The sequence below is a fragment of the Mobula birostris genome, chromosome 27 (assembly GCF_030028105.1).
Source record: "Mobula birostris isolate sMobBir1 chromosome 27, sMobBir1.hap1, whole genome shotgun sequence".
NCBI lineage: Eukaryota > Metazoa > Chordata > Chondrichthyes > Myliobatiformes > Myliobatidae > Mobula > Mobula birostris.
The window spans coordinates 44,275,962-44,289,552 of NC_092396.1; the positions used below are offsets into that span (position 1 = coordinate 44,275,962).

At 45.8% G+C, this 13,591-nt stretch overlaps 1 protein-coding gene across 1 annotated transcript in view; it reads right to left on the reverse strand.

The window, feature by feature from the left end:
• The window catches only part of LOC140188577 (tyrosine-protein kinase STYK1), a 90,119-nt gene that overhangs the window by 15,599 nt on the left and 60,929 nt on the right, over nucleotides 1–13,591 (reverse strand). Inside the window, exon 9 of the mRNA XM_072244994.1 lies at nucleotides 13,338–13,434. Within this exon, the coding sequence (XP_072101095.1) occupies nucleotides 13,338–13,434 (97 nt within the window). The remainder of the gene's footprint in view (nucleotides 1–13,337; nucleotides 13,435–13,591) is intronic.

Sequence of the window (13,591 nt, forward strand, 5' to 3'; positions counted from 1 at the left end):
GGATAAAATACAAGAAGTAGCTTCCCCTTGCTTGCTTCTGATGCAGTGTCTTTACAAGACGGGTGACCCTGAACATTGTCCTATTAAAAGGATCTACCGCTCAGCACCTGAGAAGCAGGAACCATCGACTGTGTTACTCACAACTTGCCTTCTGCTTCATCCAACATCTGCATTTAAGGTTCAAGTTGAAAAGTGCCTGAAGTCACCCAACTTGGAAACACTTGGGTGTTCACCACTTAATAACAGCACACAGGGCTGAGCAGTGCACCACATGCATCAGTGGCTCACCTTTCAACAGAAACTATAGCAGAACCAATTGCAGAGCCCTCACTCTCTGCACCAGGCTGTGGTGATCAATCACCACTGACAATAGTACCAGTGAGGTGCTGACTCTGGCCAGAGAAGCCCTGAGGCAGTCAGTCCAAATGTGGACGAGGCCATCAGTCCAAATGTGGACAAGGCAGTCATCTGGAGATTGGGGGAGAATCTGGGGAGTGTAGCAAGGGGAATTGGAGAGGTAGTGACATTGCAGAACATGAATGCACAGCAAGCACCAGTGGGCTTCAGGAGAGTGAGCCAAGAACCTATTGACCCTTCAGAAGAATTAGACCCAGATACAGCTGTAAGTTCAGGGCCAGCACCTTGGGCTACTGGTTCCAGCACACCACAGCAGAGCATGGCAGGGAGCCAGCTAAGCATCCAACAGATGTGGCTACTTCCCCAGACACTCTATAGACATGTTCTGGAACATCAGAAGTTACTGGAAGCAGAGCCGGTGGATTTGTCACGGAGACAATGGGAGGGGAGGTCCACTTATCTCTGCCAACTCCCATTGACTGCGACCACATTCCCAACAACAGGGATGAAATCCCAACTCCTGAAGCTGCACACAATCATTCACAAGATTCCCCCACCCCCCCCCAATTTCAACTCTCCTGAGATTCTCCTATTGTTTGGCAGAGACACTATCTGTGCACATAAGGTATGTGAACAGTGAAATGGTCACACAATGAACCTTACAACCGATGATTGCACCTGGGTTGGGTCATAATGGGTGAAGTCTGCCCCAGTAGTGCTCATCAGCCCACTGTCAGTGCATTTAGACTGATATCCTGGAGAATGGGCGCCTGAGTCATTTCAGACCTGTGAGAGTAGTCTTGATATGAAAGTGAAGATTGGAGGAGTAGCCAAATACCAGCTTTGCACTGGTTGGCACATTGTTAAGCAACGTCTCAGCACAGAGCAGCTGAACCGGGCAAGGGTTAGAATCCTCCTTGTTTGGAGACCAGTGTCGCGTGACTGGCAACAATGAATATAGGTTTTATAAAAACGAACAAACATTTATTAAACTCCGATCAACAATAGCGAAAAAAATATTCAAACAACTAATTTAACCGGAAGTTAACTGCTATATGGCAACTCTGGAACAGTTCTTAGAAGGGTAAATGCGAAAACAGTTCTTAAAGTGGTAAATTCAAAAGTCCAAGAGATTTACACAGTCAATTAGGAGACACTTTCCTGAAGTAAAGAAATCCTCGAAAACGTCACATTATTGCTGATTTTAGCCGGAACCTGCCTTGTCCACAGGATTCACAAGGATGGAAATAAAATGCTTTAAAGGAACTGACCTTTTCCTCTGGCAAATAGACACTGCACTATCCTTCCTACTTTATCAGGGAATATCTCAGTTGCAGGTCACTTTTACTTGAACGAAGATTCAATAAAGGTCGATCCTCTCCAAAACCGCCAAATGATATCAGCTTCACTCAACTCGGCGAATTCCTGTATTTTGGTAAGGTCTTCACTCTCCAATACTACTTACAATAGAAAGTAGAACTCCATTTTAAAACAAAACTGCGTCATCAGCCGAATACGCAGCAAAACGGAGTATCTAACACAAAACTAAACTGAAAACCTAACTGCGTCACCAGGGGTCTCCATTTTATATACCTGTCGACAACAGGTCATCATGTGACCTCACTGGTGGAAAAATTACATCATGTGACCTCTGCAAGACCATTACATCATCCTCGTAAGACAGTCACAAGACATCCATGAAGTATGTAACACAAGTGAATGCAGAGGAACTGTGGTGCATCACAAAGAGGTTCGTCTCCCAGTCCAAAGTTACCTTTGTGAACTCCGTCCCTTTCTTGACTCTGAGGGGCTGCAGTGAGTTGGAGGATATATCATGGCGACATAATTCACTTAAGAGACACCTCACCCAGTTGTATTTCTGGGTGAGCACCATCTTAACTGTCTGCTCATCAGACAATACCACGAGCAAGAATATCATCAAGGACAACATTTTCGAAGCGAGAATGGTTAAAGACTCTGGCAAAATAATGGATAGTTTCATAGACTAGTCTTACTGCAAAGATGTGATGAAATGATCGGAATTAAGAATGACATCATGATGTCAGGCAGGGAGTACTCTGCCTCTAGAGGCTGCTTGTGGTGTATGGAGTTCATTTTGAAACTGTTTTTACATCATTTCCATCACAAGTTAATTTGGATTGTGACTTGGAGCAAACATGGTAGAAAGACATCCATCTCTATCCACTCTATTTCCCCTTGAAACAGCGATATCCGTGAGCCTTAAGCTTTCATAATCTCGGTAAACATTTAGTAGATGTAGTTTGAAGTAAGTGTTATGTTTATTAGTCATCACTATTAAGCTATCGCTACACCACAAGTTCACTCTAGCCTGCGGCACGGCTACAGAATGTTACGTGTCTATTACCTTGACCGTGAGAATAATTAATACTAGAATATTCAGCCCCGAGACAATTCTGTATTGAATTTCATACATGTTTTACTTCAACTTTCCGCATTTTCACAAAGTTTTCTCATTAAATACCTGGAAGTAAGCTTCCAGCTCAGGTGATTTTTGAGAAAATGTTTAACTCCCTACCTAGATTTGTACACGTGCTGTGAGGGCAGTGGAGGAATAATAAATCAGCCGTGCTGGAATGACAGAGTAGGCTCGATGGGCCAAATGGCCTAATTCCACTCCTATATCTTATGATCTAAATTAGTGTCAAACATTTGTGAAATCTCTTTCTGCTTTATCCAATGCAGAGTTTCATCTGTAGCTGGAGGCACATCAAATTAAGCCTGTCTTTCCATATAAAAGGTAACATATTGCAAATGCTGGGAATCTGACACAAAATGCCCTTTGAAAATGATTCTATTCTGATAAAGGGTCACTGACCTGAATCTTGAACTCCTTCTCCTTCCACAAATGCTGCTCGACTTAGCCGCTTTTATACCTGAATTTTATCGGCCGGCTCCCTAAATGTCTCTCTTAGATGTATTCTATAGATGCAAGGTGAAGAGTTCATTGACTGGTTACATCTCAGCCTGGTATAGAAACACCAACGTCTTTGAACAGAAAAGGTCATGGATTCGGCCAGTCCATCATGGGTAAAGCCCTCCCCAACTATTGAGCACACCTTTATGAAAAACTGTCATAGGAAAGAAGCATCCATCATCAGAGATGCCCAGCACCCAGGTCACGCTCTCCTCTAGCTGCTGCCATCAGGTAGAAGGCCTCAGGACTTGCACCACCAGGTTTAAGAACAGTTACTACCCCACAACCATCAGGATCTTGAACAAAGGGGATAACTACACTCTTTTGCCCATTCATTGAGATGGTCCCACAACCAAAGATCTCACTTTAAGGACTCTATATTGTTATCACATGTTCTCATTATTTATTGCTATTTATATATTTGCACTTGCTCAGTTTGTTGTCTTCTGCACTCTGGTTGATCTGTTATTGATCCTGCTATTGTTACTATTCTATAGACTTGCTAAGTATGCCCGCAGGGAAATGAATCTCGGAGTTGTATATAGTGACGTACATATACTTTTATTATCAAAGTTACCTTGAACTTTGAAGCTCTAAAATTGTTGCGAGGTTACTGAGGCATGCCCTGTTTAGAGATACAGCACGGAATAGGCTCTTCTGACTCACCCAGCAACTCCTGACGACACTGATTTAGCCCTAATCCAATCACAGGACAATTTATAAAGAACAATAAAGAAGGTATGTCTTTGGACTGTGGGAGGAATCCAGAGCACCCGGAGAAAACTCACACATTCTACAGAAGGGTGTACAGAGTCTCCTTAGAGAGGACTTCGCTTATTCGAAGTCAAATGCAAGTCTGAATTGCATCAAGCTGTTTGCATGCAGTGATATTAACATCACTTATTGTTGCATTTCATTTTCGAAATGTTTTCATTTTTAAATAGGTTATGCCTTCCTCACTAAATCTGGGCGTAAAATCCTGATATTTCTTTAGACGTATCCAGATTGCAATATCGACATCAGTTAGTATGTTAAGTTCTGTGTACACTCTAGGGTAAGAAGAGTGATACCCACACACTCTCCCTGCAAATACAGACAAAAATCAGGAGTCAGCAGAGTGGTGTGGGCATTTTATGCATTAGTCAATGAAATCAAAAGCTAAAAAATATTGGTGAGTTGGAATACGAAACTAAAAACAAATACTGGAAACACTCAGCTGGTCAGACAGCATCTGCGGAAAGGGAAAATAGATCAAAGTTTTAAGTCAATGTTTCTCCTGCAGATGTTGCCTAGCCTGCTGGGTATTTCCACCATTTAGTACTTTAAACATGCATGCAATATTCTTACTGTTTGCTGAGGTTAACGATCCAGGCATGAAGCTGGTACTTTTCACCTCTAGCTGACACCCATCCAGGGAAGGTAGCTATTGTATACCTCAAAAGAGCAGTAAAAGGCAAGTTGAATACTACCTTTACAGAATGAGGAAGTTAATGAAAGATGAATGAATGAGTGTGGATTGTAAGATCCTTCAGTTCTGCATTGAAACCCAATGTAGCGTTACAATGCAATACCTGGAAGAAGGAAATTCCTCTTTCCACATTTTATTTACATGATCCCATTACCTTGTTCCACCATCAGACCCACAGGGAACTAAGCCTGATAAGCACAGTGTAGCAGTGTAGAAAAGGCAGTGCCTCTCAAGGCCAGAGAGCTGGCTGCGGTCCTGGCCTCCAGTCGTCTGTGTGGAGATTGCACGTTTGTGTATGCAGCCTGTTACAGTTGCTCCATCAAGATTCTTACTTTTTAAACTTTTTAACTTGCGGCAACACGTTGAAGCTGCACCCTCTCTAACATGCAGGTGGAGAGAGTTTTACTTGTTTTTTTAGCGCTGGAATTAGTTACACTCGGACACGTCTCATTAGCGTGGCAGCAGGATGGCCACATTGTTTATTCCAGGGACCAAATGATTGCGCTCATGCCTGCTGGTTTAGCGAACAGAGCAGCGGACATCTCAGCTGAATCTGGAGGAAAACACACAAGAGGGTGCAGAGGGGGATCAAAAAGGCGAGGGAAGAGGACCAGGTCGAGATAACGGAGGCTTATGGAAAAGAGAAGTTATAAGCCATGTCTCCGCTCTCTCATCATGGGCAATGTGTAATAAAATGGGTAATAAAATGGATGAATTGACGGCGCTTGTCAGGAGTCAGAGAACATTTCGGGAGAGCAGTGTCATGTGCTTTACTGGAACGTGGCTGAACGAGGACATACCCGATCAAAGCATTTCCATAGAGGGCTTTCAGACCGTTCGAGCTGACCGGAATTGCACTGACAGCAGTAAGCGTAAAGGAGGGGGGCTTGTGGTTCTGGTAAACAACAGATGGTGCAATCCTGGGCATATTACGATCAAGGAACGTGTTTGTAGCCTGGATATGGAATTTTTTGCTGTTGGACTCCGGCCATATTATTTGCCAAGGGAAACCTCGCATGCAATTGTGGTTCAGTCCTGATGAAGGGTCTCAGCCTGAAACGTCGACTGTACCTCATCCTAGAGATACTGCCTGGCCTGCTGCGTTCACCAGCAACATTGATGTGTGTTGCAATTGTGGTTGTTGTGTACATCCCTCCCTCTGCCAACTCGACGTTGGCGTGTAACATTACTTACACCGTCATAGCCAGACTACAAATCCAGCACTCGAGTGCCCTCATTACCATCTCAGGTGACTTCAACCATGTTTCCACGGCTAGAACACTGCCCAACTTCACGCAGTATGTGAGCTGTACAACCAGAGGGGAGAAGACTCTGGATTTGATGTACGCTAACGTTAAGGATGCATACAGCTCCTCTCCCCTCCCCCCACTGGGAAGGTCAGATCACAACCTGGTGCATCTAAAACCCTGCTACGTGCCTCTGGTGAAAAGTAAACCTGCAACCTCGAAGACAGTGAGGAAATGGTAAGAGGAGGCTTATGAGGCGCTCCAGGGTTGTTTTGTGGTGACAGACTGGCAGGCACTCTGTGAGCCACATGGAGAGGATATTGATGGGCTCACAGAATGCATAACTGATTACATCAGCTTCTGTGTGGACTGCAATATTCCGACAAGAACTGTCCTTTGTTATTCAAATAACAAGCCATGGGTAACGAAGGACATTAAGGACATCATGAACGCTAAAAAGAGGGCGTTTAGAGATGGAAATAGGGAGGAGCTGAGGGCAATACAGAGGGACCTGAGAGCCAGGATCAGTGAAGCTAAAGACAGGTACAGGAGGAAGCTTGAGTGGAAACTCCAGCAGAACAACATGAAAGAGGTCTGGAGTGGGATGAGGACCATCACTGGGTTCCGGCAAACTAGCAGCAGAGGAGCTGAAGGCAGTGTGGACAGGGCCAATGAACTTAACTTGTTCTTTAACAGATTTGACATTGCGGCCCCTGCCCATCCTCCACGAGTCATCTGTTGTCGGCCCCCAACCAACACATATTCCAGTCTCCCCTCCTACCCCTCCTCACAGTCCCCCACCCTGCTCTCATGACTATACCCCTTCCCCACACGAAACCACCACGGTGGGCTTCACAGCTGAGAAGACAGCTGAAACGTCTCAACCCAAGCAAGGCTGCAGGACCGGATGGTATCAGTACCAGGGTGCTCAAAGCCTGTGCCCCTCAGCTATGTGGAGTACTTTGCCATGTATTCAACCTGAGCCTGAGGCTCCGGAGGGTTCCTGTGCTGTGGAAGACGTCCTGCCTCGTCCCTTTGCCGAAGACGCCGCACCCCAGCGGCCTCAATGACTACAGACCGGTGGCATTGACCTCCCACATCATGAAGACCCTGGAGAGGCCTGTTCTGGAACTTCTCCAGCCTATGGTCAGGCCACACTTAGATCCCCTCCAGTTCGCCTACCAGCCCCGACTAGGAGTTGAGGATCCCATCGTCTACCTGCTGAACTGTGTCTACGCCCACCTGGACAAGCCAGCGAGCCCTGTGAGGGTCATGTTTTTTGACTTTTCCAGTGCATTCAACTCCATCCACCCTACTCTGCTGGGGGAGAAGCCGACAGCGATGCAGGTGGATGCTTTCCTGGTATCATGGATTCTTGATTACCTGACTGGCAGACCACAGTACGTGTGCTTGCAACACTGTGTATCCGACAGTGTGATCAGCAGCACTGGGCCTCCACAGGGGACTGTCTTGTCTCCCTTTCTCTTCACCATTTACACCTCGGACTTCACCTACTGCACAGATTCTTGTCATCTTCAGAAGTTTTCTGATGACTCTGCCACAGTTGGATGCATCAGCAAGGGAGATGAGGCTGAGTACAAGGCTACGGTAGGAAACTTTGTCACATGGTGTGAGCAGAATTATCTGCAGCTTAATGTGAAAAAGACTAAGGAGCTGGTGGTAGACCTGAGGAGAGCTAAGGTACCAGTGACCCCTGTTTCCATCCAGGGGGTCAGTGTGGACATGGAGGAGGATTACAAATACCTGGAGATATGAATTGACAATAAACTGGACTGGTCAAAGAACACTGAGGCTGTCTACAAGAAGGGTCAGAGCCGTCTCTATTTCCTGAGGAGACTGAGGTCCTTTAACATTTGTCGGACGATGCTGAGGATGTTCTACGAGTCTGTGGTGGCCAGTGCGATCATGTTTGCTGTTGTGTGCTGGGGCAGCAGGCTGAGGGTAGCAGACACCAATAGGATCAACAAACTCATTTGTAAGGCCTGTGATGTTGTGGGGATGGAACTGGACTCTCTGATGGTGGTGTCTGAAAAGAGGATGCTGTCCAAGTTGCATGCCATCTTGGACAATGTCTCCCGTCCACTACATAATGTACTGGTTGGGCACAGGAGTACTCATTCCACCGAGATGCAACACAGAGCGTCATAGGAAGTCATTCCTGCCTGTGGCCATTAAACTTTACAACTCCTCCCTTGGAGGGTCAGACACCCTGAGCCAATAGGCTGGTCCTGGACTTATTTCCTGGCATAATTTACATATTACTATTTAACTATTTATGGTTCTATTACTATTTAATAATGTATGGTGCAACTGTAATGAAAACCAATTTCCCCCGGGATCAATAAAGTATAACTATGACTATTCCCCGTGACAGCATGTGTTTCCAACCCATTCCAAATGATGTGCCAGTTGCTAGGTTGGCTGTTCCCTTTACAGCAGGCTGAAGGGCTTGTTTCCTAGCTGTATCATGAGTAGCAGTTTAGAAAAGTCACAGTACGTGACAGTCATTAATCCTACAGCCAGGGTAACCAAACTGACAGGGAGATGGAGACCAAAGGAAGCTGTTGGGGAAAGTGGATGGAGTCACAACTGCAGGGATTGCCAAAGTGGCAAGACATGGAAAAGAGAAAAGCTAAATGTTGAAGCATATTATTTCAATGGAATTTAATTTTTATTGCATTTTTTCTTAAAGAGTTTGCAACTAAATTATTTGCAATAGCTAAAACCCAACACCAAAAAAAAAAGCAAATGAAGACATTGTCAGTTGTAGCATTTTTCTTGCTACCATTGGAGAATTATTCTGAATTCCCAACTATATTAGCACTCTACAGTCCTTCAGTAGTAATTAGTTGGCTACAAAGCACTCTAGGACACCTCAAAGTCAAGAAACATGGTGTATAAATGCAAGCCTTGCTCTGAAAGCAAGGACCTGTTTACTCTTGGCTGAGGTGTTCTCTTCTGTCAAGTGGTGTTCTGACATCCAGAGTGTCTTTTCGGGGGGGGGGGGGGGGAGAGAGAGAGAGAGAGAGAGAGAGAGAGAGGAAAAAAACATGTGACACATGGCCATTCAAAGAAGGCGCCAGAGGACACTGGCTATTGATGGGTAATTTGCATTAGCGAGGTCGATGCCAAATGGAACTGGCTAAATGGACAGAAAAATAGTTCCCAGTCCATCCACAGAGCAGCACAGCAGCCCTCTCCCTTCACACAGAAGAAAATGACAACAGACAAGGTAAACAGAGTCACAAGGAAATAGAAGAGTCTTTTTCCATCAGTCACTGGGACGATGGTAAATGGAGTCAAGTAACAGCAGACCAGTGCAGACATATTCATCTGCAGAAAGTTTCCCACTACAACTGCTTGGGAAGGGAGGAATGGCTGTGGGTAAGACTACATCATTTTCAAGTCCTAGCTCCCCTGAAATTGGCTAGTCCATTTCCATAAACCCCTCACTGGTCCACCACCCAGGCCTTCTTGAAGCCAACTAGCACCTGAATGGATTAACCTGTAACATTGGTGAGATATTTGAGAGAAGGAAAAACTATTATTAAAACTTTAAAAGTGATGAATTAAAAGAAAATAGAAACTATTTTAATTTTAATACAGCAAAAACTTAGTAAGATTCTTCTCCAGGATTTTGTCTAACTGTGGCTTGGAGATGCTGAGTCAGAACAGAAGGACTGAGTAAAAAGCCAAAAGCACAAAATCTCTGAAAATGACTTCTTGCTTGATTGAAAAGGGAGACTCACACAGAGAAGAAAAATAAAGACTTTCCATGCGATGACACAAGTGTAGGATGGCAGAATGACAACTCGCGGATACCTCCTCTTATTTAGCCCTCCATCGTGACCCCACTAAGGAGAACCAGGCCATTGTCTCCCAGACCATCACCGACTTTATCCGCTCAGGGGATCTTCCATCCACTGCTACCAACCTTATAGTTCCCACACCTCGCACTTCCCGTTTCTACCTCCTACCCAAGATCCACAAACCTGCCTGTCCTGGCAGACCTATTGTCTCAGCTTGCTCCTGCCCCACCGAACTCATTTCTGCATACCTCGACACGGTTTTATCCCCCCTTGTTCAATCCCTTCCTACCTATGTTCGTGACACTTCTCACGCTCTTAAACTTTTCGATGATTTTAAGTTCCCTGGCCCCCACCGCTTTACTTTCACCATGGATGTCCAATCCCTATATACTTCCATCCCCCATCAGGAAGGTCTCAAAGCTTTCCGCTTCTTTTTGGATTCCAGACCTAATCAGTTCCCCTCTACCACCACTCCGCTCCGTCTAGCAGAATTAGTCCTTACTCTTAATAATTTCTCCTTTGGCTCCTCCCACTTCCTCCAAACTAAAGGTGTAGCTATGGGCACCCGTATGGGTCCTAGCTATGCCTGCCTTTTTGTTGGCTTTGTGGAACAATCTATGTTCCGTGCCTATTCTGGTATCTGTCCCCCACTTTTCCTTCGCTACATCGACGACTGCACTGGCGCTGCTTCCTGCACGCATGCTGAGCTCGTTGACTTTATTAACTTTGCCTCCAACTTTCACCCTGCCCTCAAGTTTACCTGGTCCATTTCCAACACCTCCTTCCCCTTTCTAGATCTTTCTGTCTCTGTCTCTGGAGACAGCTTATCCACTGATGTCTACTATAATCCTACTGACTCTCACAGCTATCTGGATGATTCCTCTTCTCACCGTCTCTTGCAAAAATGCCATCCCCTCCTCGCAATTCCTCGGTCTCTGCCGCATCTGCTCTCAGGATGAGGCTTTTCATTCCAGGACGAGGGAGATGTCCTCCTTTTTTAAAGAAAGGGGCTTCCCTTCCTCCACTATCAACTCTGGTCTCAAACGCATCTCCCCCATTTCATGTACATCTGCTCTCACTCCATCCTCCCGCCACCCCACTAGGGGTCCAACATATTATTCTCTGTAACTTCCGCCACCTCCAACGGGATCCCACCACTAAGCACATCTTTCCCTCCCCCAATCTCTCTGCTTTCCGCAGGGATCGCTCCCTACGCGACTCCCTTGTCCATTCGTTCCCCCCCCCATCCATCCCCACTGATCTCCCTCCTGGCACTTATCCTTGTAAGCGGAACAAGTGCTACACATGCCCTTACACTTCCTCCCTTACCACCATTCAGGGCCCCAGACAGTCCTTCCAGGAGAGGCGACACTTCACCTGTGAGTCGGCTGGGGTGATATACTGTGTCCGGTGCTCCCAATGTGGCTTTCTATATATTGGCAAGACACGACGCAGACTGGGAGATCGCTTTGCTGAACACCTACGCTCTGTCCACCAGAGAAAGCAGGATCTACCAGTGGCCACACATTTTAATTCCACATCACATTCCCATATGTCTCTCCATGGCCTCCTCTACTGTAAAGATGAAGCCACACTCAGGCTGGAGGAACAACACTTTATATTCCGTCTGGGTAGCCTCCAACCTGATGGCATGAACATCGACTTCTCTAACTTCTGCTAATGCCCCACCTCCCCCTCGTACCCCATCCGTTATTTATTTTTATACACACATTCTTTCTCTCACTCTCCTTTTTCTCCCTCTGTCCCTCTGACTATACCCCTTGCCTATCCTCTGGGTTCCCCCCCCCACCTTGTCTTTCTCCTTAGGCCTCCTGTCCCATGATCCTCTCATATCCCTTTTGCCAATCATCTGTCCAGCTCTTGGTTCCATCCCTCCCCCTCCTGTCTTCTCCTATCATTTTGGATCTCCCCTTCCCCCTCCAACTTTCAAATCTCTTACTAACTCTTCCTTCAGTTAGTCCTGATGAAGGGTCTCGGCCTGAAACGTCGACTGTACCTCTTCCTACAGATGCTGCCTGGCCTGCTGCATTCACCAGCAACTTTGATGTGTGTTGCTTGAAGTTCCAGCATCTGCAGAATTCCTGTTGTTGATGGCAGAATGGTGCCCAGCACTTGTACCTTATTGTGGGTTAATAGTCTGAATATGCCCGCCCACGAGGGGCAGCAAGGATCCCAGCAGAGCAAGGGTTTGTAATCTCCTTAGGATGAGCAGTTCTTCCTGCAATTCCCATCAGAGAAAAAAAGGAAAGGTACGTCACATCCGGAGTTTCATCGGTTAGCGGACGATTTCCCTCCATGCCTCTCTGATGTAGTGGGGAACCGTGTACGAGGCAAGTTACAGCAGTGGTTTGCCGTTGCCTTCTGCCGGGTGAGTTTCCAAAGAGATCACCAGCTCGTAACCCAGCACGGATGGAAAGTGTGCAGGGGAGCCGGCTGGATTCGAACTCGGGACCTTTCATCCCGAAGTCCGGCACTAACGCCACTACGCCACCAGCCGGGTCTATCATCAGAGAACAAATCTAAATTATGCATGTCTTATTACACCACATGTTTCATTTTGGACTGTAGCTAACGATTCATGCTTAACCTTCAAGTGTAATTTTTGCAATGTACCACTCTGTCACTAGCAGGAGTTTTAATTGAATGGAGAGCAAATTAATTTCCGAGAGCCTGCTCAGTCAAGCTGTGAGATGAATTGAATAGTTCTCTCTGGCAGAGCTGTGATAAACTGAACAATCTCTCTTTGTTTTGCAAAATCATTAGATTGTGGGGCTCAGGGAAACAAAAGTTCCTGCTCCAAATTCCATTAAGAGAGTCTGCAATACTACTGTGCTGGACACCATCGCAACTGCTCACTCATGCATATCTGTTTCATTGTATCTGGAGAGACCCTTCGCATCCTCTGCCTCCAAAACCCATTCAACCAGTTTGCCAGGAGACTGGGAGGCATTGTTTTATCTACTGGCCAAAACACGCAACCCATTCTGGAGTCTGCCTCTGCTCTGCAGTCAGCTGGAAATTGGACAGAGTTACTCAGTGGTCAGTCTATCACAGACCATGAGCTGACCACCACCTCTGCTCTGCAGTCAGCTGGAAATTGGACAGAGTTACTCAGTGGTCAGTCTATCACAGACCATGAGCTGACCACCGCCTCTGCTTTGCACCAAAGAACAAAAGGACATCATCGTAACAGAAGAGCTGGTCTTTTTGGTTCCAAATCAAGAAGCATTTTTTTTTGTACAAAAGTATATTTGAAATTCTCTCTTGTCCAAAGTGAAATACTGGGTTTCAAATGAAATAACTGAGTGAGATTAACAGTTCTTTTTAATCTAAAGGCGTTAATGTTGAGAAAGGGCTCAAACACCTAAACAGTCTATTCGCCACACAGATGACCTGAGCACACATTATAAAAACACTTCAAAGTTCATGATTCATTTGGTAAATGATAATGTACTCACAGAGCATTGCTGCTGGTAGATGGCTTGGGCATTCTGTAATTTCTCTGCAGTTTTGTAAAAACTTCTAGAGGCTGAAACTCAGGATACGGAGGAGAACCTGCAAAGGAAAATGATCAGAGCATCAGGTACTGACAATTCGGTGGATGGTCAATAGTGTGTGAACTATCTACTTCTGTGATGATACAGCACTTTGAATCAACAATGTATCACTTGAAACAAGCATTGACAAAAGTGTGTCGTCAACACAACCTTAC